This window comes from Triturus cristatus, chromosome 3_2, assembly GCF_964204655.1.
Source record: "Triturus cristatus chromosome 3_2, aTriCri1.1, whole genome shotgun sequence".
Taxonomy (NCBI): domain Eukaryota; kingdom Metazoa; phylum Chordata; class Amphibia; order Caudata; family Salamandridae; genus Triturus; species Triturus cristatus.
In genome coordinates, this window is record NC_140584.1 from 335,313,127 (window position 1) to 335,340,430 (window position 27,304).

General features: G+C 44.3%; 1 protein-coding gene across 2 annotated transcripts in view; it reads right to left on the minus strand.

Moving 5' to 3' along the window:
* MACO1 (macoilin 1) overlaps positions 1-27,304 on the minus strand; it is a 282,509-nt gene that overhangs the window by 188,439 nt on the left and 66,766 nt on the right. For both annotated transcript variants that reach the window (XM_085647812.1, XM_085647813.1), the window contains exon 5: positions 19,423-19,601. In XM_085647812.1, coding sequence (XP_085503938.1) covers positions 19,423-19,601 — 179 coding nt within the window. The remainder of the gene's footprint in view (positions 1-19,422; positions 19,602-27,304) is intronic.

The following is a 27,304-nucleotide window of genomic DNA, read 5'->3' on the forward strand; positions in this document are numbered from 1 at the left end:
AGCACGGGGGATCTTTACATCCTTGACTCTATTGAGTGTTTGGTACTTACTGCTTCCACCGGCAGTATAGGGAAGGACAGACCCCAGGGATAACAGCAGGGAGAACACTATTACTCAGTTCATCACCTCTTGCCAGATGACCTACAGATTCACTCAGCAGGATCCCTCGGGCACGACTGAACTTTCCCTGGAGCATTCGGAAAAACTGTCACGTGGCGACATCTTGGAGGCAATACAGGGCTCCAAAAAGGCTCTTGAATGTCAAATTGCGGGGGGATCCACTGAACTGAACCTTCTGTGCGCGGAAGGTGGAATGCAGTATCCAACATTACTTCTCTACAGATGGAGGTCCAACAGCTCAAACAACAGGTCTCACGGCTGACAGAGGTATTTGGCACCTTGGAGCGTCAAGTGGAGGACGCTGAGGGACGATCAATGAGGAATAATCTGCGGCTGCTGGGCTTTCCCAGAAAGAGTGGAGGACCAGTATGCCGAGCGCTTTCTGGAACAATGGGTAAGACATACACTGTGCCCTAAAGACTTGTTCGGATTTATTATAGAATGGGCACATAGGGACTCCCTGCAGACTGATTTTCCTTGAATTGTCAGGGAGGTGGGTGCTTGAATGCCTGTTTTTGAATAGGGACAAATGATGGTGTAGGAAAGTGGGTTTCCGTTGCAGAACACCCCCCCGCACAATTTTTGCCAGATTTCTGATACAACCCGACTTGATGTGCTCTGGGTCCCTGTCAATCAGGTTCCCAGGGCCTGTGTTCTTTCCCAAAATTGTTATCAAATATTGAGAGGTACCCTTACTTATGTAGGGGACAGGGTACACTGCAGTATAAACAAGAGGATATCCCCTACAAAACAACATCTAACTCTGAGCCATACATTCATACATCATCAACAAACTCCCATGGACTCACTATTCTCAATACACTGAACCCAAATATATGTAAAAAATGTATGATATTTATTATAGTAATTCAACATGCATGTACAAAAACAATTAAAAACATTATAAGATCATTAAAAAAATCATACGATTAAATTTCACTTTGCACATGGTCTCCTATATGCCATTCTTTTTATATCAATGTATCAATGCAATGTTGTAGGGAGAACATACAAAACAATCAGTTTTCTTTAAAAAGGCTTATGACTTATTCCAAGTGCAAAAAACAAAAAAGAATTAACAAAATTTCTAATAAAGAAATCACAAATGCTATTTCAAAAAATTATACAATAAAAAGTGAGTCCTCCCCCGCCTTCCCCAGCAAGTACACTTAGGGTTCCATTGGGAGGGTCACAGAGCAAATTCTGTGGAACAGGAGAAGATCCTTCGACCAGAAGCACAATACATGTATGCATTGCCATCACATCTGGGTAAGTGCCCCTGGCCCTGCATCTTCCTCAGCAAAGATCTGGGGGTCCAACCATTCATGAAGTTAGACCGGTGTGAAGTACAATCTCGTGAGTATGATATAGGCATTACGCTTATGTTGGAGACAAATAGAGGTTCTGGCCGCACGCATCGAGAGCTGCTGCCAATTGTCGTTGCCTACAGTGATACCAAAGTCTTGCTCCCATCGTGATTGTTAAGGGTGTTGCAGTGGCTGGGAAAGGCCACCTATTGTCGCATACAGGTGGGTGATACCCTTCCTGGGGAGCCCCCTCTCGAGAAGAGAAGCCCCAAAGGCATTTTGGCTCTGCTACCAAAACCTTTGACTAACAGTGCATTCACCCAATGGAGAAGTTGGGTACGGCAAGACTCGTCCACAGTAGTCTAGTGAAAGTGCTGCCTACATGTCTGCCTCTCTAACACAACCTCAACTTGGTACAAATCTCTCAAAAGTGGTCTTTCCCCCTCGCATCCCTCCCCTAGTCTGTAAAGCGAGTATCCAGCGTACCCGGCATGAACTTCAGGTTGTGTATAATGTGAGAGAGGGGCGGGATATTTAGTGGCTGCCTACCAGTAGTTAATGTTATTCTAGTGTCGAATCAGAGCCGCAGTAGCATTCAGGGGGGTGTGTGAAGATGGGAAGCGGTCTCGGGGCCTCAGCCACAGAATGTGTTGTAAGGGGATGGTAGAGCACGCCTGTTCCAAGAGTACCCAATGCTTGGTATGGGGAGGTGATGCCAGTCAAGAGCAGAATGCAACTGTGATGTATGAACATAGTGTTTTTTATTGGGTAATCCCAGCCCTCCATCTGATGTTCTCTTGTACAGTGTTGCTCGCTAATATTCTGAGAGTGGAGTTAGGCCACATAAATTGTAATAGCTGTGTGTGTGTGTGTGTGTGTGTGTGTGTATGTGTGTGTGGCAGTGTTGCGGGGGATACAAAGGGGCAGGTTGTGTGACACACACAGTAGCTGGGGGCAAGTAAGTGATTTTCAAAGCATTGCTACCGCCCAGCCATGATATCTTCAACCCAGCGGTAGATATTCTTTAAAAGAACCTCCAGCAGGAGGGGTATGTTGTGATCAAACAACATAACAGAATTATTAAGGGAGAACCCTGAGTAACATATGGAGGCAGCCTACCAGGCGAGACCAAAGAGGGAGAGCAGTATCCACCACAACAAGGTTCGTGGACTTCGCGTAGTGGATGGGGAATTAACAACCCTCCTCAAATTGTTCTGATTCTTTCAATAACACTGGAAGAGAAGTAGCTGGGCAGTTAAGGAAACCTGGCCCATCAGCAGGGAATAATGCGAATTTGTAGGTTTTTCCATTTACCTTGCGCCCTGGGATCTCAGGGATGGTTTCAAGACTACGGACAAACTGTTTAATCATAAGGGCGAAAATTAGCAGGGACAGAGGGCAGCACCGTCTAGTGCCTCTGCCAAGAGGTATCTGAGGGAAGAGGGCGCCCTCAGAGGGAAGACGGCACCCTCAGATACCTGCGATGTCTGGGTTTTAGAACTGGCCAATTAATAGTGCATCTAGCGAGAGAAGATCAATTGTGGTTTTGGCCCGTTCTGCCATATCAATCACATTCACTGCTAGCTGAACACTATTCCAGGCCTATCTATTCCTGAGAAGCCCAGACTGGCAACTGGATAGTAACAACAGACAAATGGAATGGAGGTGGTAAATCAGGATGGTAGTGAATATTTTCACATCATATTTTAGCAGGGCAATGGGCCTATACAAAGAACGAGCCTTGGGATCTTTGCTCAGTTTCAATAGCAGTGTTACTATAGTCTTCACCATGGCTGGCGTTACTATTTTAGTGAGAAGGAAAGAGTTAAATACGTTAGCCAAGAGTTTGACTACCAGCTAACAGTAAGCCTTGTAAAATGAGACTGAAAACCTGTCCAGCTCATAAGTCTTATTGGCTTTCAATTGGTGAATGACTGCTCGCACCTCTTTGGGGCTAATAAGCTCCTCTAGCTTCTGGAGTAGCATGGGGTCATCATGAGGGGAAGGCAAAGTCCTGCATCCCTGAACCAGCCCGAGTTCCCTGTGGATCCCATTTGAGCTTTTTGCCTTGTGTTGGGTTTCGAGCCAGGAAAGGCAGCCCTCAAGGACTGCTCTGGCTACTTTCAGAAAGGTGGATGTATGCTTTATGACTTCACCTAGTAGGATCGCCTAGGCTGTGTTCTCACTCAGAGGCATAAGACACCTCTTCTGTGTAATTTTCCTTAGTAGTGCTCCAAAGATTCTTGCACCAAGTCCCGCAGTGCTAGGCCTAGAAATGCTATTTGTTAATGTACCACGTCTGAATCGTGCATTGAGGGAAGCTCCTGCATATAACAACAAAAACACCAGAGGGTGATCTGAGAGGATTTGGATGCCTATAGTGGTTGCGTTGCTGGAGAGAGGAGGCAATCAAGAAATAATCGTTCCATGTGTGGGTTTTATGGACATTGAAGTAATGGGTGTAATCCCACTCTCCAACATGGGTTGCTCTCCAAATATCTAGCAGATGAAGGTTCTGAATGCCCTGCATGCCATGCTCGCGGGGGGAAATCTATTATGGCAGCAAAATGGTATAAATCGGCCAAAGTGTGCTGGGGCACTTCAAGAGGGTACTCCGCCTAACAAGGCGATCGAGTAAGAAGGACAACCATTAAGCCACATAGTTCAGGGGGCAGCCACCACCGTCAGGGCCAACACAGTGGCCCGTCCAGTACATCTGGAGAGACCTGCGGGCCAGCAAACCAGAACCGCAGGCATAAACTGTTAATTTGAAGGTATCAAGCATCCAGTGGGCCTTCATTCAATGTCTTGTAGGGGCAGGTGCTTTAACTGGTCTCGTTAGCGCACAGCTTTCTTGGAAGCCTTTCAGGTTCATTTCGATAATGGCCATTGCCATTCATCACCCACTTAAGAGTTGGGGCTGGGCATCACCACTTTCAACAATGCTCACTTTCAATGTGCAGCAAGGCTTCAACCTCATCTGGCATATGTGCAGCAACGTACTTATTATCCACGGTGAAGAGCAGACACAGCGTAAATCTCCAACGGTACAGAAGTTTCTTGTCAAGTAAGTTGGACAGCACCTGTATGAAGTTCCGGTGCTTTCTAACATCTGGAACGAGAAGTCTTGAAAAGAGGGGGAGGATGTTGCCCCTGAAGGGGATGGAGTCCAATTTAAGAGCCACCTTCAGGATATCTTCCTTAACCTGATAGAAGTGGACTCTGGTAAGAGCATCTGGTGCAAGCTGGTTCTGCTGCTCAGATGCAGATAAAACTTGGTGTGCGGTTGAGGGCAAGGTCCCTGCCATCAGAGACCTGAAGAATATGATGGAACAATATATGTATGTAGGTTTCCAGTTTGGCATTGGGACGGTGGTACTCACCCCCCTGATCCTCACAATTTTGCAGCGAGAGAGATTCTCTGTATCTTCTAGGTCATCGCTCAAGAGCTGTTGCTGTGAGTTCAATGCCGACACTATCTCATCCAGGGTATCCTGAAACTGATCTTGTTGTGGCACCACTGCCTCAACCAGGACCATGAGGGATTTGACTCCCTTCATCAAATGGTCAAGTTCAGTGAGCACCTTGGTAAAGTTTGTGCTTATGACCGCAAGATGTTTTCTCATTTCCAGGAGTAAGGATTGAATGCCCCCCTTCGTCGCAGGAAGATATAACTGTGGTACAGACCCGCCGTCTCCACAAGGTGCCTCCTTTATGGCTTCCGAGCTGCCAGTGCTCATGGATGATTTTGAGCATGTCCCTTATGGTGGAGGGTCTCTGAGACTCGGGACGCGTTGACACCATAGAGGGAGCATGCCCTTCCCAGAGGATCCGCTGTTTGCAAGTGGTGTGGATAAGTTGTAGCAGAAGGAGCAACTACCCCAGATGTTCCAAAACTTCCCCAAATGTCACTTGCAGGCTAGTAGTATAGGTGTGGGGATCATCCGGCACCCTGTAGTCCAAACTAATGTGAGAAAATGGCACAGTAAGTTGGAGTCTCTGGAAGTCCCTGGGTGGCGAAAGGAGAGAAAAGAGGCCCTGCAGGCCCGGCCTTGAGTCCATAAGGGTGTGGGTAGTGTCACTCAGTGTCTGCCCCTCACATCAGCTGAGGTCCGAGCTCTGATGCGGGTGGCCATCTTGGATATGCCGCAGCTACTGGGTTGTCAGCGCAGCCGTCCATCTGACTGTCCCAACAGGCCCCGCTGATTCAAGCAGGACGATTGGCCACTCGCAGCTCCCTCTAAGGTCACTGTGAGGTGGTAACAGGCATTTCTGAGAGCCTTGACTCTGGAGCTCATACGAGGCACACCATCTTGGGTCCCCGTACAGGCCATGCCCCTAAAAGTGCCATTTTAAAAATTGTAGTAAAATAAAAAAATAAGACTTCACCATAAATGAGGCTCTTCATTACAATTCGAAAGACACTAAACATGAACTGTTAACCTGTTCTTATTTGGATGTTACAGCTGATTACATGTAATAAGGTAACTCCATTGTTATCCTATGGGAAAGGTAGGCCTTGCAATACTGAAAAATGTAAGTTTTTTTATGCTCAGAACATGTAAAACTTAAAAGTACATGTCCTAATTTTTAGATACACAGCACCCTGCCCAGCACCCTGCCCGCTGGGCTATCTAAGGCCAAATTTAGGGGTGACGTATGTATTAAAAAGGAAGGTTTGGCCTGGCAAAAGGTTTATCTTGTCAGGTCGAAATGACAGTTCAGAACTGCTCACACAGGCCACAAAGGCAGTCCTGAGACAGGTTTGCAATGCTACTTAAGCGGGTGGCACAACAAGTGCTGCAGGACCACTAGTAGCATTTAATTTATAGTGGAACCACTTTACTCGAGACGTATAAGTAAATTAAATTATGCCAATTGGTTGTAAGCCAATTCTACCATGTTAAGAGGAGAGAGCACAATCTCTTTAACACTGTTTAGCAGTGATAAAGTGCACAGAGTCCTAAGGCCAACAAAAACAAATTCTGCGAAATTTGGAGGAGGAAGGAAAAAAGTCTGGGGATGACCCTGCAGAAACTGCCAAGTCCAACACCCACCAACAGTAGGAAAACTATTTGTAATGCACATTTTCCAGATCCAAACACTAGATGGCGCAATTATGCACAGCATGTGGATCTAGAAGAGACACCCCCTAAAAAAACTCTTAAAACATTTCAATACTTTTTTAGATAAAGCCCCCCCAAAAATACCAGTTTTCCGAGTTTTTTTTCTCTGCTTTAAATATCGACTGATCTACAGATCTTCCATTGAAGGGACTCATTTGCCCAGCTCTTCCCAATGTCCCGGTGCTAGAGTACCTTGCAAAGTCCAATTCTTAGAAGTATTAGAATGTTGCAAACAGACAACAGATACCAAAACATTTTGGAACTTGTTGAAATAAAGCAGTTTTTTAATGTGGTGGTTCCGTTCAGTGAGGCTAGAGAATGGACAGTGGCCTTAAGTAAAATCAGATAAGCCTATTCTTTGGGCAATATTATTCAGAGCAACTGAACATTGATGGATGGAAACAATAACATTATTTTAATGGTTGATGAGAAACCTTGGCTTTCGTCAGACTCCATAAATGAAAGATGACAGATTCCCAGGGTGGGAGTAATAAGAAAATTACTTTATAAATATGCCCCGATTAATTCATGTGATCTAATCTAAACCAATGTTAGATCAGGAGACTGAAGTTTAGACATGCAGATCATATACAGATGAATTATTAGGATATTCTTGCATATCCCACAAAATCCTACTCTTTGGACGAGGTTCATAATGCTAGCTTAAACTTCTTAAGAAGAATTCCACAAAGGGCCTGGGAGAACTGAAGGCATGGCAGGCTGGAATCATAGTTTGTCTGCTTAGACCTGAATCATAAGGAAGAAATTAATCTTTTCATAGAATTCAGGACACGCTATAACAGACGCCTTGTTGTATGAAGCACAGAATTAGCTAAAGGCCATATGAGTGTTTAATCACTTGAGTACTATTCATATGTGTCTTGCCCAGATACCTCTTACGAGTATGATACAATTTTGTATGTGCCGACATGTTTTAGTTATGCGATATTTTGACTGGGTCTTTAAAAAGGCAGGATAAGTTTACACACAGAAGAGAAGGTTGTTACCTTTCTTTGGGTATTATTAACAGGTATCTGCTTCATGCCACAATCATTTTGAATTCTTTGTGACTGGAGATGTACCCCGCTCAACAGCATGATAGCTTGTGATTTTCTGAGCATTGTATTACAAATTGTATGTATGGTACAGTATATAAACATCATGTTCTAGTTTACTTTAAAAGCCTTGCATTCAACTCCCCTGTACATACGTTCATCTAGATATTTTGCTGGTGTTTTTCCATTCCACGCAACCATTTGTGTCAACCACGTGTGACAAACAAAATATGTCAAGGTCTACAAGAGAAGAATAAATGTGAATTGCGCTTATTAACACATGGTTAGTAACGGCTATAATATTTCAGATCAGAAAGAGACCAGGATGCTGTGGGTGTAATTATGTCCGGGTTAAAGGAGGACTGTTGAATGATTATGTATGAACTGGGTCACCCCAGGCTATCAAATGATCACTGCATGTTGGGAGGTAAAGTGTGGTGGGGGCTTGGCAGTGATTGCCAAACAAACATTGAAATGTGAGTAAATGGTTGAAGTTTACAACTCTACTTGGAAATATTAGAGGTTAGAAAAGTTGAGTTAATGAAGAACACATGGAATCTATTTCTTTATCTCAGACCCCCTAGGTGACATTCAACGTAAAAGTTAATTTTGTTGATTTATCTGATACCACATAGATGATCCTTATGGAAAATCTGGGCCAGTTTAAATTTAATTTAACAGAAGTGTCTTCCACCCTTAGATTAGGCCTTTTGCTGGATGTGCTGTACAGTGACAATGCCTTGTGTAAAACAATGCTGGACGTGGTAACACGGACCGACCATTTTAATATCCCACTTAGTTATGAGATAAAAGCTCTGAATGTCAATAGGCAGGCAAGAGTAATTGTTGTGACTAGCAGAAATTTCCGTAAGCTGGATAGGTATGACATAGCCACAAAAATAAGAGAGCGGCATCGAATCTTTTGGCTTTACCAGCGCCTTTGTATACCACTGCCCACCATGTGGTTTTAGAATGCCTGGAGGCTTTCGGAATGAGAGATACTGATTAATTCAAGAGTTTTCTCAATTTATGAAGGTTAAGTTGGTCCCCCAGCCATCCGGAGTATAATGTGGTATGCCAGAGGGGTCATTATTCTCATACCTGTTAATCAATCTGAATATGGTGACACAGGGCGATACTAGTACAAGTGAGACAAAACTGTACCAATGCATAGTATGTGTGAAAGGCTGGATGACACAAAGCCACTATCAGATTGGGACGTGCATTGCCAGGGCTATGCGCTCGACACATTCTCCGGGTTTCTGGTCAGGTCCACATAGTGCAATTCAGTTTTAGTCCCCAGGAAAACCCTTTGTTGTGTGTTCTTGTCGGCGACAACCTCCAAAGATCGAGTTTGCCACGGACTTCCAATTGAAGGGCCTTGGGCTCTCTTGGTGACTGCACACCACTCGTTTTCGATATTTCTCCATTTCAGCTGGTGAGAGTAGTATTGAGTGGTGTGTAAGTGCAGTATGGTACACTGAGTAGGGAAGTTGGTAGAGTAAGAGTTCTGCAACCATAGCGACACACTTCCGGGGAGGAGGGTTAGCAAATGTGAATCTACAGCAACGCACGCTACGAACAGATGCTTACAGGGTAACCTTTTCCGTTCTTAGCACACAATGCTGTACATACACATGGTCTGCATACAAGTAATGCAGAACTCCCCTACAAGAGGTGGCTAGAGTATGGATGATGCAGATGTCTGAAATGGTGTCCTGAGGATAGTCTGATCAACCACTTCTATTGTCTGGCTAAAAATACTTATACAATATTTAGTAAAAAGTGTCTGAGATTAACCAAGTAGATGTTTTGTGTATGTCAGCTAATGGAATGTTTAATAGAAAAGTCATTGTTGCTGTTTTTTTGCGTGTTGAGTGCACCTTGGGGGTAACGGGGTGGGTTCTTTTGGCTTTATAATAGCAAGTTTAGATACACTTTACTATCTATCTGGCGATAGCTGCTTTGGAGATGAGCTGACCCTTGTGTGGTTTTGCAAAAGCTAGGAACAACTAGTCAGCTTTGTGAAAGGGTTTGGTCCTGTCATTATATAACTGAAGAGCATGTTTGACATCTGGAGTGTGATGGGCTCTTTCTGCTACTGCATTTGGCTAAGGGAAGAAGACCAGGAGCTCTATGGTTTGATTGAGGTAGAAATGGCAAACAACCTTGGGAAGGAACTTTGGGTTAGTGCATAGTACCATCCTGTCTTTATGGACCTGAAAGAAGGCTCTTGCAGTGTGAGGGCTTGCAGCTCACTAATAAGTCTATGATGAATTATAGACCCACAAAAAGCTTCCTTCCAGGAAAGGTACTGGAGGGTCCAAGAGTGCAGAATTTTAAAAGCGCCCCCTGAGGTTGGTGAGAACTAGATTGAAATTCCATCCTGGTGCAGGGGGAACCTTGGGAGGGAGGATTTTTTTGAGGCCTCCATGAATGCTTTACCACCGGTTTGCATAAAGGGAAGGAATGCTCCCTGTTTGCATGTAAGCAGCTATGCTTCCAGACCATGATTGGAAGGTGTGGGAGAGGCGGAAAAGCATTAGCAAAGATTTCTGACCAGTTCAACAATAGTGCATTGCCCATGGACTGTGGGTGGAGGTACCTGGAGGCGAAGTGTGGGCATTTTTAATTTTCTGGGGTGGCAAATAGGTCTCTGTGTGGTGTGCCCCAGCACTGGAGAAGGACTTGTGGGTGTAGTTCCCACTCGTGGACTTGTTGATATGTCCTGCTGAGCCAGGATGTTGTGCTCTCTGGTAGGTACTCCGCAATTAAGTGAATGCGGTGGTAGAGTGCCAAATGCCATGTTTTCTGTGCCAGTAGCAATAGGGGGAGTGAGTGAGCACTGCCCAGTTTTTTGAGCTGGCACATGTCTGTCTTATGGTCTGTTTTGATTAGTACTACCTAGTTCTGAATAAGGGGGAAGGAGTTCAAGGTAGTTAAAGTGGGGCCCCTGGTGATAAGGAGCACACATGGCTTGAACGATCCTGTGGTCCAAATGTGCTCCCCAGCTGGCTTGAAAGGAGTCTTTAGTAATGGTGACTTGAGGAACAGGGTCTAGGATGGGCCTGCCCTGCAACAGATTTTTGCTGTTCTACCAGGGCAGAGAATTATTGGTACTTACCAACACTATATCTTCCCACTTAGCCTCTGCCTGTGTACGGTGATTCTAGGCACTAACGTATAAGACACATGTAAAGCCAGATGTGGAGTACTCGGGCGATACATTAAGCCATCATGCCCAGGAGGAAGTTAAAGGTTCAGACTTATAGAGTGGACAATTTGGCTGCAAAAGATGTAAAAGCTGCTGAAGTCTAGCACCCTCTGTAGATCTGATTTGGCTTAGTCTGCAACAGAGTTTAGCACTGCCCCTAAAAAAGGCTGGATTTAAATGGGTTGTAGATGGTAGCCTGGGTGTCTACTAGTCAATTTTGCTTGCGCTCTTAATTAGCTGTTCTTTGAAGTAGGGGAAAACATGCATAACCCTTCCCCCCCCTGAGGGGGATGGCTAACATTGCTAGGCACTTTGTGAAGACCTTTGGAGCAGTGGGGATGCCAAAGGAGAGTACCCTGAACTGGTAGGTCAAAGGGAAGTCAATATTTTGAGTTGTAGGCCCCTTTGCCCGAACCTCCTTCACACCTGTGCTTCTTATTGTTGCCTCTATAGGCATCCCTGGTATGCACTTGTGAAGCCTTTTGGTGGTAGGACTGCTGCTGCTTTGGTTATGAGGGGAAAGGGTCTGGGAACGCAGCCTTGGAACCTGTCCTGTTGTCAACGAAAGGTGCCCCTATGTGAAGAAACCCATGTTTTTTGCAGTGTCTGTCTTTTTTGATTTTCACCAACATCTGATCAACCTGAGCGTTGAACACTGACTCTCAATCAAAGAGCAGATTGATCAGATGTTGAAGGATCTCTGGGCTTGAATCCGGAGATAACGAGCCAGAAATGTGGTCTGATGAAGACGCTGGTATTGGCTCCTGGGGACGCAATGTCTGCAGCGTAAAGGGAGCATTGGATGGTGGCATTGGAGAGCCCATCTCCAGGCTTTTTGAATTCTTCAGGGAAATGCTTGGCTAGTCCTAGCATCTCTTCCCACGGAGCCCTGTCACTGTGGGAAAGGAAGCTGACTGAGTTAGCTATCCACCTGTGGGTAGCAGCACCTACCGCTACCCTCTTATTAACCAGGTCCAGTCTTTTACTCTCATCAGGCATGGAGCATCACCTTTTGCCCGAGTGAAACCCTGCTTGCATGCTCTATGGATGACAAGGAAGTCCAGTGGGACAGGATCCTTGATGTCCAGGTGGTTTGGAGAAATATTATCTTTTACTGCCTGTGGTGTTACCCCCTTGGCCTTGATGGGCTGCTTGGAAGATGTCTTGGTTTATTTTTAGCATGCCCTTCAACATCAGGAGGAACTGGGCAGTTCTCTCCAATTTAGAGAGGGTTTCCACAAATAAATAGCCTTCCATGTGGGAGACATGCATATCCGCTTTGTGGAAAGTGAAAACGCGATTCCGGCTCATATTCCTGCTGAACAGAACACAAATGAGATAAACTCGATGAGCTTGATAAACGCTTCTAGTAAACTACTGGGAGAGTGTGCGGCCGGGGGAGGAAATCTGTTAGATGTGCAATTGGGTTCCTCTGAGAGACACGAGGGGGAGTCTGATTCGGGTGATACAATTTAATTACGAAATCTGACATTGCTATGACTGAATTGAAATGTGTGAGAACCCCTGAAGGAGACAAATTCTACTCCCTTACGGACGACTCTGAAATATCTAATGATGGCGAGCTGGGGGTTTCTGACCTTGATAACTCTAGAGAAGAATCAGAGAGCACAGAGGCAGAACCCGTCACTCAGAAACGGGCTATTGCACGGAAAAGATGGAAAAGTGTGCGCGGAAAATCTCTCTAGTTGCGGGATTTGAATCAGATTTTGGCCAACCTGATCAGATGAAATGTAATTAATCAGCGACCCTTCTGGGCTCTGAGGCCAAAGAGACAGGAGAAGATTTTACTCAGTTGGAGGCTGGTAAGCTACTACCTGGAAGAAATGCTATCTCCGATTCCTCTCCTTCAATGGGATTGATATACTCCACACTTAAACAAATGCAAATTGAAGCTTGATAAAAGCATAAAAGAGCACATATGGCAACCAAAAAATTACAAGGGGCCATAAGGAGGGTCAATAAAGTCTGTTCGGAGATTACGAAGCGAACTGCGACACTAGAAGAACAGGTAGTGGTGTTGGAGGCAGGGTCCGAGGCCAGAGGGCAACAAGCAACGGCAAACGAGGCAAGAATGACCGATGTCATGTGGAAGCTCGAGGATTTCGAGAATTGCCAGAGGCGAACTAATCTGAGGCTATTTGGCATAGCAGAAAATGCAGAAGGAGAGGAAATTAGAGGATTTGTTCTTCGGCTACTGAAGGGAGCTTTCCCGGAACTGAAACACTGGAACTGGGGTGCAGAGAGTGCACAGATTCCCTCTCATGCTCAGGAAAAAAAGGGGTCAGGGCAACCATGATAATAAACCCAGAGCTATTTTGATTTTTGGGGAGAATTTTTGTTAAGACAGGCTGTTTTTGAAAAGGCCCGACCTGAAGCTAGACGATCAGCAGAGGGACACACTTTTTTTGTCAGGCCAAACTTCTGCCACACAACAGTGGAGAGAAGGTTGTGACTCAGACAGTTAATTGCTCCTTTTCAGAAGGCCGGCTGTGAAGTTTATCTAATGATTCCTGCACGACTGAAGGTTATATACAAGGGGGTGATTAGAGTGTTTAGCTCAGAAATTCAAGCGCAGGAGTACTTGCAGGAAGTCTTGGGAGGAAAGAATTAGAGAACGCCAGTCCGATTCCTAATGGTATAGATAGTATGTGGCATAGTATGTAATTTTTGTCTTTTTAGAGGTGGCAGCGGCCTGGGGCGACAGCAGGATGCAGGAGGCATCACAAGGGTCTACGGACCTATTTTGCCGAGTTCAGGGGGGGAGGGAAGGGGTGGTGGCTGGTCCATTGGGCGGAAATATATGTAATGCCATGGAAATTATGTGGAATATTAGGTGATCTTTTGTTTATGACAATTGGAAATGTAATACATGGCAAGGGGTAAGCTAAGGATTGCATTGGTTAATATATGTGGTTTGAACTGTCCGCTTAAAAAGTGCAGGGTCAACGAAGACATCCAGCACCTTAATGCGGATATAATATGTCTACAAGAGACACATATTGAAGCTGGGAGACAAAAGGTGGCAGAACTAGCAGGCTATATGAAAGGGGTATGCAGTTCCTCGGGGTGGAGAGTAGGAGAGAGAGGGAGAAAGAGAGAGGAGACAAAAGAGGAAAGGGATTCCTCTTGTCGGAACTAGGGTCCTTACACACCCAGCAAGCTAGATGTCATGCTTCATCATATGGACCTGCTCCTCGTCAGGTCGGCGCTGCAATACCCGACGGTTACCCATAAAGGGGCTCTTTGACGGAGATCTTTTGTTCCTGGCCGTATGGTGCGGAGCGTGTGAGGGGCCTAGTGGTGTAGATGTGAGTGAGTGGAAGTGATTTTAAAACAAGTTGGATAGTCCAAAATAAGACTCTATTGAGGCTGGCTATCCAAAGGACTAAAAACAAATGAAGAGTGGCAGCCTGCTGATATCCAGATTCAGCTCAGCTATGCTCATCTCTGTGGGTCAACATGTTTCATGCCATGCGGTCGTATTGATCCTCAGCAATTTTTCAGGTCCTAGTGTGAAGGACAGACTATCTACACAAAAGTGGTGGGTGCAGATGCGACCTACCACGTCAAGTACTATGGGAACAGGCTCTCCATGAAAGTCGGGTAACCTAACTCAGTGTTACCACCTGCTCCAATCCGTGTTCGGAGCGGGACCAGGACCCCTAGATCGGGTGTCGATTAGTATGTCGCCGGAATGGACTGGAATACCTGCCCCTCACCGCTCAAACTGGGGAGGCTATCAGCTAGTCTCCTTCACAACCCAAGGCACTCGCACAAAAGGGTTAGCCATTATGGCTCACAGAAAGATTTTTAGTTTCCCACGCTCTGCGGATCATCTGGGCAGATGGGCTATTACTTTATGCAATGGTGATAACTATTCCTTCACGCTTTGCTCGGTCTATGGCTCAATGTTTGATGATCCCGCCCTTTTGAATTATATAAATATGGAACTTGTTGGCTGGCCATTGCCTTTGATCATTTGCGGTGATTTTAATTTAAATCTGCGAGTTAACACTATGAAGCTTGGGCCTAGTCTATACAGAGGCCATAAACCCAAAGTCTTTAAATCTTTGAAGAATTTATGAACGACTAATGGTCTTATTGATGCTTGGGCCTCGCAAGAACCCCATGACTCTGGCTTTACCTTTTTTTCAGCCCCACATCAGACACATGCCAGGCTTGACTATTTCTTTGTGTCCCAGGGTCTTTCAATTAACTGCAGGATTTCTAAATTTCCACGGGTCATGTCTGACCACAATACGTTAGTCCTCGAGATTCCACTTCAAGCCTCAAAAAGAGAGATACCACGGTGGACTTTTGATAGAGCACTCCTTTATGATCAGGAGTACATCGCACATATGAGAGTATGGATCCCTAGATTTATATCTGAGAATGGGGATAGCACTCGGGTCGATATTGTATGGGATGCTCTGAAAGCTGGGATAAGAGGGGAAACCTCAAGGTACGGCTGGCGGTCTCAGAAAGTGGGTAAACCTATATGCAGGAACTTTATGACGAGCTAGCTGAGGCAGAGGCACAATTAGTAGAAGTGGTTCTGAATGGGGGAGATGTGGGCCAAGTACAAATTCGGGTAGCATTAGTTAAATCTCAAATCTTAGAAGTTTCAACAAATAAAGCGGAAGGGAAATACGCAGAGTGAAGATCCAAAATGTACAAATGGAGTGAGAGTGAAACATTTGCTTGTGGTACGCACTAGACAAAGGGTGACAGAGGGAGCAATTCTTCAAGTTGGGTTAGTTTCAGAGCCCTCAGATACTCGGGCTGCCTTCTAGCGTTTCTATCAACTGCTTTATACTGAAGAAATCACTTGAAGTGAGAAGGCAATTCAGGACTATCTAGAAGAGCTTCCAGGGGGAAAACTAACTAGGGAGGAAAGAGAAGCACTGGAGGTACCCATTACGGCTGAAGAAGTTGTGGATGTTATCAGCTCCTTGTCTAACGGGAAGGCAGCTGGCACCGATTCTATTCCAGGGGAATTCTATAAAAAACTGGCTCCCTGCTTATTGGATCTTATGGTCGATGTATTTCTCAAAGCCCAGTGTGGACAGAGGCCACCCGACTCATGGAGTTCGGCCAACATTGTGGTCTTTCCCAAAAAAGGGAAACCGGTTAAGGAGCTGGGGTCTTATTGGCCTATAACGTTAATGAATAGTGATGTACAGGTTTATGCCAAGATTCTGGCAAATTGGCTAGCCATCGTGATTAAGAAATTGGTTTCACCCACTCAACAAGGGTTTGTTCCCGGTAGGAGTACAATTGATCATATTCAGAGGGTGATTGCTCTCTTTGATGCGACAGGGATTACGGGAGACCCTATCGGGCTAATCCTGCTAGATGCGGAGAAAGCCTTTGATAGGGTCTCCTGGACGTTCTTGTGGGCAACACTCAAGAGTAGAGGATTTGGTACAGGCTTTATTAAGGCTTTTTCAATAATGTATAACAATCCAGTGGCAAGAATTGCTTTTATGGGAGAACTGTCAGGTCCTGTGTTAATTAGTAGGGGGACGCGTCAGGGGTGCCCTTGCTCCCCCCTATCATTTGCTTTGTACATTGACCCCTTTGTCAGGAAAATAACAGATACCAGCCAGATTTTAGCTATACACAGTAAGGGGGGGGAGCACTAAATTCTTGTCGTATGCCAATTATCTAGCTATTATGACCCCTAATCCTCTTTGTGCACTAGTTGAAATTGAAAAAGAGGCAGAGATTTTTGGGCATTTCTCGGGATATCGACTGAACTCTAACAAAACCCTTGTTGTTGTCGGTAAGGCACTCCAGATTAAGGACCCCGGGTCGTTCGGAAGGCAACATATCTTGGGGTCGAAATAATGGCAGATGTGTCTAAGATTGTTGAAACTAACTTGGATCCATTGCTTCCAGAATTTAAAGCAAATCTTAATCGCATAGACAATCTCAGGCTAAGCCTGGAGGGGAGGTGTAATGTCATTAAGATGGCGTTTTTGCCAAATATGTTATATTTGTTTTAGGGCAATGCCATTGGCTATTAACAATACTTGGTTTAAAACTCTGAACCAGTTGTTCACTGAGTTTCTTTGGGCCAATTGGATAGGAGTCTATTATAATACTATCAAAAGGCATAACCAGAACATGTTTCAGGTCACCACCTTCAGTCCAACATTTTGGGTGCATATAAAAACTGGTTTTGTAGAGGTAGCTGGCGTGATATTATCTATGTAATATGTTATGCTGAATAGTTTGAAATTTAGCAAACCCCACCACTTTCTAACATTCACTATCATTTAATTTGCCACCTATATCTCTGCTCCACTTTTTCTTTAGAGGTAATAGGCTCATCCTGGACAAGTCGAGTAAGGCCGAATAAATCTGTATTACAGCCCTCCTGCTGCCTCCCAGCATTAGTATTTTCTGTGTGTGTCTGTGGAGAGCCATCAGCAATGCCCACATTCTCCCTAAACTTCCTCACTAGTGCATTAAATATAAAGAACTACCCTAAACGAACGTGGTATGCCTGCTGTAGGCTGTGGAACAAATACATCGGTCTCAATTTTGTGTAGGAACCACAGCAGTAGTTTGGGTGAGAGTGCATCTTCGCACGGGTCTAGGACAACAGCTGTTGCCAACAATACCTAGCCACCCCCATCAGTTTGAACGTGGCATCGTGTTTATCTGAGCTCTAAATAAACATGCCAAGATTTCCGTGTTCCCATTTGCCAGAATCTGCTTCACTACTAGATTGTTGATTCTTTGTAGCAATTTGGCTACCCATTGAAATTGAGCTACTGAATAGTATAGACCAAAATCAATGGAGCTTAATCCACCCTCCAACCATGAGCACATCCCTCCCAAGCGATGCTCTACATCTTTTCCCCTTCACCCCCACCACGAGATCAACCACCATGAGATCAACCACCATTCTCCCCAGTGCTCTCCGAGTTTTTAAGAAAACTTTACAACTTTCAGTGAACAAAATTTCTGCTAACAAATCCACATTGTTGTGATAAATTTGGATGCACTAATAACGGAAGGCGACAACCTTCCAGGCAAGGTGCAATGACGGCCTAGGACTCCATGGCTAAGTCATGCAGGAAAAAGGAAAGGAGGTAGCCCTGTCTGGTGCCCCTTTGGCTTGACGGTGACTTTGATATTACCAGATCAGTCCTCATCCTCGCTTTTGAATCCATGTATAGCAATATGGCTACAGTAGGTTCCCACATAACTCCACAAGGAGTACGCTCCCACTGGACATCTTTCCAGACATCAATTCATAGATTGCAGTTTTAATCTCTTCCAATGTCATAGTTCTCTCTGAAAAGGGGGCAAATCAGTTAACCTCCTTGTGTGCACACATAAAACCAATTGTTTGAGTATGCACTTCATTAAGAGTAGACTTTCTCATAGTAAGCCAGCCGATATTTTAACATTTATGTTTAATTAGAAGTGCATAATCCGTCCATCCAATTACCTCAATGCCATGATGACATCTCATAGCCTCATGCCAGCCAAGCATATTTACCCCAAACCCCCCCAATCTAGGTCCCTCACCGAGCTGTCTCACCACAGTCATGGTTGATCAATCAGTGCTCTGACCTAACTGGGTCTCGTCTGTATAAGTTCCTCTCTTGCCTGCTTATCTCCTACTGTTTTAGTCTCTAGATGCCTCACCCCATTTACCAATTGCAGCATCACACTGTTAAGAGGTACGTAAATCCCTTGTACATTTTGAATGTACATGCCCTATATCAAAACCTTAACAGGCATCCTATTCCAGAAGCAAATTTCCCATCGAGACCTCATTAATGCTTAAGTAGTCAGTCATGTTAACCGTAACAGTGCTTTTGTAGGCCAAGACTCCTATTAGTCCTTCCTGTAACCTTTTGTCCTTATCCTACCACAACCTACATTTTTCAACAATAGGCCAGGATCCACATAACCATATCCAAACAGAAATGTAGTGCATGAGTTGGGGAATAATATGAAAATGCAATCTTCGAGGGATAGAGCAAGTGAAACAACTCCATCAACTAACAGAAATGTATATTTGTGGTTTAATGACAGAATGAACAATTATTGATTATGTACTTTATTGTGGTCTCTTAAAAATTGTTTTTCTCAGTTCTGAAATAGAAATTTCAAAACACGCCACTGCATTTAATTTTTGCTCAAGTGATAATAACCTACACATATCCCTGTAACAGGGGCCAGCTTAGATTTTGAACCAATATCAATTTCTCAACTTTTCACATTTGATAGCCTTCTGAAAAGAAATTATGGGATCTCATCATAATGATAGAATGCAATATTTAAGAATAGAGACCCTCAGCAACTTTGTTTGTTCTGTATCCAGGCTGAAATCTACTTGAAAGCAAACAATGTTAGAATGACAACTTAGACCAGAAATATGGCTTATGCAAGATTCAGCATACTTCATCAACAAAATAAGTTTGTTGAGAACCTGAACATATCTATTGCTGCAAAACTAACCAGCGCTGTTAAAGCAACAATACACAGACAATATTACAAGGTATCCTCGTTAACAGGGTACCGATGTATACAAGAAAAGGAAAGATTGGGCATACCTTCTTCTGCTTCCCTCTCTTGCCTTTGTAGCATTTGCTGTTCAGGCGGCAGTGCTTGTTGAAGAAGCTGCATATAGAACTCGTTCTCCTTCTGTACCTCTTTTTGTTTTCTTAACCTCATTTTGTAACTGACATAACTTTTGAATCCAAATCCCAATGTCACAACAGGGTAGCCAATACTAGGAAGAAAACAACAAATTATTAAATATATACAGGTTTGAGATGCGTCTGAAACGCACAGATTCGGAGGCCTGAATCATGTGGGTGTTGCTGCAACCCTACACGCATTTAAAGCTCACAATCCCAGAAAACTGTATGCATGTCATTAGGAAATTATAATAATATAAAATTATACTTCAGTGCATTTAATAAAACGGTTAAACAAACGCTAAGAACAATGCATTTTATTGAAGAGTGTATAAACTAATTACATACACATCGATCAATTGCAGAGACCTTTGTGACTCATGATCAAATCATGAACTGCACTTTGAATAAAGTACAAAAGCAAAACTAAATTCACAATATGGGTGGCTCAGCTTATCATCCAGCCATGACCAACAGCGACAGTGATTCTGTTTTTTTCAATATTTGAAATAAATAATTAGAACCGACAAAAAGGTTTAAAAATAAAATAAAAGAGTGCCAAGTCCCAAAAACATTTTTGGGCGCGCCATTTTTTGCTTCTGATGTGGTCGGGGGGCCAACTAAAGAAATTGCTGGCACAGACTACTAGAAAAAAAAAGATCAAATCCAAAACTGCCATGTCGTACTGGGCTCTTGCGACACGTTCAGCCTGTACAGGCATTATAGCCAACAGCATTTTGTACACTGAGATTCTTGAGCCAACACTTGCAATGCTAACAGCAATGCCCCAAGAAGCAGCATGCTGTAGGCCAAATTGAAGTCTACGTGGTCACGTTTAACAGTCAAAAGATATGAAAATCTGCACACCAAAGAATCATGCCGTAGCCGCATATCAATGTACTTTACCTAAAAACACATGCCCAGATACAAGCTGTAGGTATGCAAATTCGTTCTTGAGGGAAAGCCAACTTTCCAACTTCAGAGATTCAAAGCTAAAAAACACAAACTGTTGCCTAGACAAAATTTACATACGTGCAGCATCGGCATATACCACAAATACAAATACAGAGTGAAATGCATTGCTGAAGTTCTGCAAACGGCCGAGCAGATTGGCCTATGGTGTATATACTTCTCACAGCAGATTAACCCACTTTTTTTTTTTTTAAATAATTAAACTTATATCATCTTGGTTGTACAATTAATGAACATATTAACATGCAAACGATGACATTCACATCTTAGCCTTTGCTCACGGTCCTACCAATCCCACACATACTAGTACTTTGCAAATTAACCATTTTTTTGAATAATAAATGCAAACTAAAGACATACGTTGAAATACTCAGTTGCTGCAATAGTAGAATACTGCATAGACCAGTCAAGGCCCTTGCAGACCCTGCTGCTGCCCCTCAACGCAACCTCTCACCTTGTTCTTCCTCTGACTTTTGTGCTGCTTCTATCATTCCTTTAGCCTTTTCTTGCTCTTTGTGCCATTTCTCTCACTCCATTTCTGACCTTTGCCATCGTTCTAGCTCTTTCTGTGACCTTTGTGCCGTGTATCTCCACCTCTGCCTACCCCTTACGGCGCCCCTTTCCCGCCATCTCTGCGCTTGCTCCCTCCTCCCTTACTTCCTACCTGTCCCTTGCACCTCTCTTCTTCCCTGTCATCGAGCTTCTCCTCAGCCCAACCCATCGCCCCTGTACTCCTACCGCCCCCAACCCCAAGAGCCTACTTTACGGCAGCACAGCATGGACAAGCATTAGGCATGTGCATAGGCCCTGCCCTCCTTGTACTTACCTGTGACCAGTCCTCTGACTGGTCACGTTCCTTTCATGTGCCTCGGGCACCCATCTCGCCTTGCTCTCTCTGACTTTTGAGCCACTTCTCTCACTCTTTTTGACTCATCTTGTTCCTTTTGCCGTTTTACTCTCTCCTTTCCCGACCTTTGCCATTTCTTTCGCGCTTTGTGCATTTTCTCTAGCTCTGTGCCTATTCTCTCATTCTGTGAACCTTTTCTGTTGCTCTTTTGGCTGTTTGTGCCATTTCTCTTGCTCCTTTTCTTATCTTTACCATCTCTCTCACTCTTTTTGACCTTTGTGCAGTGTCTTTCCATCTTCTATACATGCCCCTTTCCCGCCCTCCTTCGGACCCCTCCCTCCTCCTGCTGCTCCTTGCCTGTCCCTTGTGACTCTCTCCTTCCCTTATGATCCGCCTCAGCCCCGCCCACTACCCCATGCGCTCCTTCCCCATCCTAGGACTTATTTAATGGCAGCTACGCGAAAAGAAATCCTGTCCCTGCAAAGAGCCAGAATCCCTGGCCTTCCCCTGACTAAACACTACCCTGCCACTCTCCTTCGCGCTTTGAACCCAGGCATCACGCAACCCTCTGCTGGCACGCCTCATCACACAACACAAAAGGAGCTTTCACCTGCTCACCCTGCTGCTTTACCTGCACCACCGCTCCCGCAACTCCAACCAAGATCATATCCATAACACCCAACTTCTCAAACACCTACCAACAAACACACATGCACCACTCACACACCAATATCATGCATGCTCCTTAACACAGGTTCGCTCAGCAAGCACACCATGGAGACATGTGACCTACTGGATGCTGCCACCCCAGACCTCCTGTTCCTCATAGGAAAATGGCTGACCACAGCCTCAACGCCAGACACTGCTACCCCTATACCCGCTGGATACAAGTCACTGGGCAAGACATTCTAAACAGGCCCGGAGGAGGCCATCATCTACGAAGACACCTTCAATTACACCACCTTCTCTGAAGCCGAAACAAACTAAATGGAATACTTCAACTTCAAATTACAAATCACAGCAAACTTCAACCTGGGTGGAATCTAGTTTTCAGCTCCTCAGGCACCCAAGCTAACTTCATTAGCAACATTATGGATTACATCGGTCCCCTAGTTCTTAATTACAGAGCATTCTTCCTCCTAGGAGACCCCAATTTCCATCTAAAAGATCGGGCCGATTCCAATTCAACCGCCCTCCTTCACAGCCTAGAAAACCTGGGACTAATTCAACGCGTCACGGAGCCCACCCATGCCGCCGGACACAGCCTTGATCCAGTCTTCACATCCTTCAACATCACAATCAACATGCCAAGATCAGTCATATGGACAGGCCACACTACAGTCAGTTTCACAATGAACATTGAGCAACACAGAAGAACCGCCACAGCATGCCCAGCAAATAGACACTGGAACAACCTAACAGAAGTGAATTCGATGACCACCTCCAATACAACAAAACAGATCTCCTGACATGCATCACTGAAAACTTCAACAAGTGGATCACCAACTGTGCCAACACTTTAGCCCCAAAGGTAAGAAGCCACAGAGCATAAACTAGAACACAAGCCAGGTGGAACACGGAAGACCTCACACTGACCAAGTAACACCGAAAACAACAGGAACAGCAATGAAGAACCAGCAAAGGGGAAAACGTAAAAAGACACTTCCAAATCCATTCCAAGAAGGTACCAACAGCTTATCCGAGAAACTAAGAGGAAGGCACTAGTAGAGAGAATAAATGCCAGCTCCAACAGTAGCAAAAAATTGGCGCAATCATCAAGGACTTCACCACACCTGCCACCAGCAACATCAGCCCATCACAAGACGTGTGCAACAAACTCTCAAACTTCTTTTGCAGCTAGAACACAAACATATACAGCAACTTCATCCCACAACCGGACTCCCTGACCCTCTCCAGAAGTCTCCCAGTGACTAACAAAAAGAAGACAACACAATCACAACATGAGACACCATTAGCATAGAGTAAATCACACCAATCATGAAGGCTTCACATGCCAGGGTCTCGGTGTACCAGTGCCCCATCATGCTTTTGACAAAAGTATGGTCTCCATCAGCGAGGCCCTTACCATAATTCTCAATACTTCCATCTGACCGGCACTTTTCTGGAACCATGGAAAAACGCAGCAATCTATGCCCTCCTAAAGAAACTCTCAGCCTACCGGACCAAATTCCCTACTAATATCCCTTACAAAGCCATGGTCTTGGAAAAAACCATCAACAAGCATCTCTCCGACCACCTCGCCAAACATCAGCTTCTCAATGCCACACAATTCGGATTTAGTGCCAACTGTAGCACAAAAACCGACTTCAAAGCTGCAACGGATGACATCTGGATGATCCTCCACAAAAAGGAAAGCACAGCACTCATCCTTTTAGACCTATCCGTAGCCATCGACACCATCTTTCATCCCATTCTAATCCAACGATTCCAAAAAGCAGGCATCCAAGGACACACCCTTGAATGGATCTGCTCCTTCCTCACTGGAAGAACCTAAACCGTCATCATGAGCCCTACCTCTGAAGCACAATAACTAATCTGCGGAGTCCTGCATGGTTTCTCACTCAGCTTGATGCTCTTCAAAGTCGCTATAATTCCTCTGGACAACATCATACGCGCTCACAACATAAACATCCTCGCATATGTCGACAACATGCAAAGGATACGGTCTGTCTCGGACAAAAAACCCAATACCAGGAACAAGTTCACCGCATGCATGATCAAAGTGGCCACTGAATTGAACCCAACTGCCTCCAACAGAACTCAGACTAGGCCGAAGTGGTGGTCTTTGGGATAGACATCTCACAAGGGGTCTTCACCTAGTAGACAGCAGACCTTAGACCCAAGCCTTGCTCACAAGTAAGAAACCTCATAATCATCTTAGACAACAAACTGGGCGTATCTTCACAAGTCAACGCAGTGTTCTCATCCTGCATAAACAACTAAGGATGCTAAAGAAAATCTTCAAGTGCCTACCAAACCAAACCAGGAAAACAATCACCCAAGCTCTAATCAGCAGTTGACTAGACTATGGTAACACAGTGTATGCAGGGATAACCAAACAGCTCAAAAGGAGACTACAGACTGTCCAAAACGTAGTACCCAGACTAGTCCTCAACCTCCCACCCTAACCCCACATCACACCACACTGTAGGGAACTCCAATGGCTCCAGATAAACAAGCATGCATCCTTCAAACTCCACACTCACACCTACAAAGCACTCCACAACCAGGCCATGCCTACATGAATAGCGGCATTTTCACCACCCTTCCAAACTCCTCTCCTCTGCCCGTCTCACTCGCGCACACTCAACACATACACAAAAGCAAAACAGATGGCTGTGCTTTCTCATACGTGGCTCCCAAAGCCTGGAACAACCTCACACAAACCACCAGAACCTCCACTCTTGACTTTCACAAGAAGCTGAAGACCTGGCTTTTTGAGTAAGCCCTCCAGGGTTGGCCTCACACACTGGCTACAGAGCGCTTGAATATCCTGATGGATGATTAGCGAGATATAAAAACACCAACAACATAACATCACTAAACTACATCAGGTAGCAACTTCTTAAATACATATTGTTGATAGTCAATGCACAACGTTTTTTGAACTGAGGCCAGTACATTTCAAAAAGATGGTTCTCTTCAATTTATTGATCATGGGAATTTAAGAAGCGTGAATATTTGATAAACAATAAAAGAAATGAACAGATAGGCAGGCACATAGGGGGAGACTTTCTCAGTCAGTAAAGGTTAATTTGAAGAAAAGTTGCCCAGTAGGGGAACCGTTACAAAATTATTCACTGTGTTAGAACAACTAGTAGTACAGAGAAACAAACAACAGCTCTTACCCAGGTCAATTTCTAGGAGTGCATTTTAACACACGGAGGACCCATTTATATCCTGCAGTAGCCAGAATTCACTTTTCAGGCACACATGCGAACAATCCAGTCTGCAGTCCAAGAGAACGTTTCGGAACAGAAACTGGCCTGTACTAATCTGCATCCAAACGCTCCCCTTTGAATAACGACTCACAAGGAATTTCTGAATCCAAGTGAGCTAGAGGAACGCTTTTCTTTTTCTTCTTCCCCCTCAGAGTCAGCACCTTGCAGACAGCTGCACTACATCCAGAGTTCTCTCTCTTCGGCAAGAACTCTGCTGGACTTCATGGAGGGCCTTTCAAGAAATAAATCTGACTGCTCAGCTCCTTTTCTTTTTTTACTGTATCCAATTAAAGGATTCATGACTCTTCTACAGTACTGGAGCTTCGCCGCAGTCTTCCTCAACTTTCATGCTTAAATCACACCAATTTCTGAATGGCATCTCTGTTCTATTGGGTATGAGATACCTTTAAAGCCATTTCTCTACCCTCTTGGTAGAAAGAAACATCTATTGTTCAGTTTTGAACCATTATCCATGGAGACGGCCATTCTCTCACTATGCGTCCTTTAAGCTTTTGCTATGCTGGACTCAGTAAGTACCCCAACACATTAAAAGAGAGCACACATCTGGAAATTGATGTAATAGCCTCTCATAGCCAAAGAGGTGTACAACAGAAAACTCTGAACATGCAACGTAAATACTTTATTATTACACATATCAGATTGAAATGCTACAATCACATCTGTAATTTGAGGTACTATTTGGACAAACTGCCAAAACACACCACACACACCAACCCTGAGCTTCTTTTGCAGATTTAGACACATGCCCTGTCAAAACCTAGGCCTACAAATGGCAAACCCTTCATTATACCGCAGGGCACCAACTAAAAGAAATAAGGAAACAGTGGCAGTGACTAAATGCTCTTAATCCAACAGATACCACCAAGTAACCAATATTTTTAATGTTCTTGCTACCAATTGGAAATGATACCATAGCGGTTAAAAAATGATGCAAGACAAGATCATGTACAGTGTTTGGTTGCTTTGCACTCTGCAAGTATCACTCTCTACCACGATTATGGTCAGACGAACATATATTAGTATTCCATTTCATGACCCAGGAATGGTTTTACTAAAATGGAAAATACTGCACATGGCCATCAACGCCATCTTCAGATTGTTTTGCCGTGGGCAGGTGAGAATGTAAGAATTCTGTGTATCTAAGCATTGAGATGGCCATGCGTTAGTATGAAATAAAATATATGAACTGCAATCTGCACAAGAATATGTGGAGGAGGGATAGCGCATGTGAATCTACAGCACTACATTCCAAGAACACATGCTTACAGGGTAAGTAACATAATCCGTTCGAGGCATGTGTGCTGTAGATACGCATGCTTTGCATAGACTATAAAGCAGTCCTCCCCTAGGTAGTGGTTAACTTGTGGGGGTTGCAGTTGTTTGAAAGAGTCTTAAGTACAGCCTGACCAACATTGGCTTGTTGGCATGCAAAATACATCCACACAATGATTTGTGAAGGTGTGTGGAATAGACCATGTTGCTGCTTTGCAAATATAAGCAATAGGAATGTTTCCCACAAAGCAACGGAAGCTCCAATTTTTCTAGTGGAGTGTGCTTTAATGGAACATGTCTGTATGCATTTAACTATTTAGAAATTGCTTTTTCTAAAAGAGTTGCAAAGGCAATTAACAATTGTTTACTTATTCTAAATGATTTAGTCCTGTCAATGTAATACATTAATGTCCTTTTTACATCTAAAATGTGTAATGCCCTTTCTGCAACTGTTTCTGGTTGTGGGAAAAATAGGTAGATCAATGGACTGATTAATATGGAAACTGGACACTACTTTTGGTAGGAATTTAGGTTTAGTTCAAAGCACTACCCTGTCCCTGTGTAGTTGAAAGAAAGGTTCTTCTACGGTCAACACCTACATTTTACTGACTCTTCTAAGAGAAGTAGTAGCTATTAACCCTTTCGGTGCTCATGACGGAATGGTTCTGACATGAGCACCAGTGCTTGTGTGCTCATGACTGAACCATTTTGTCATGTGCAC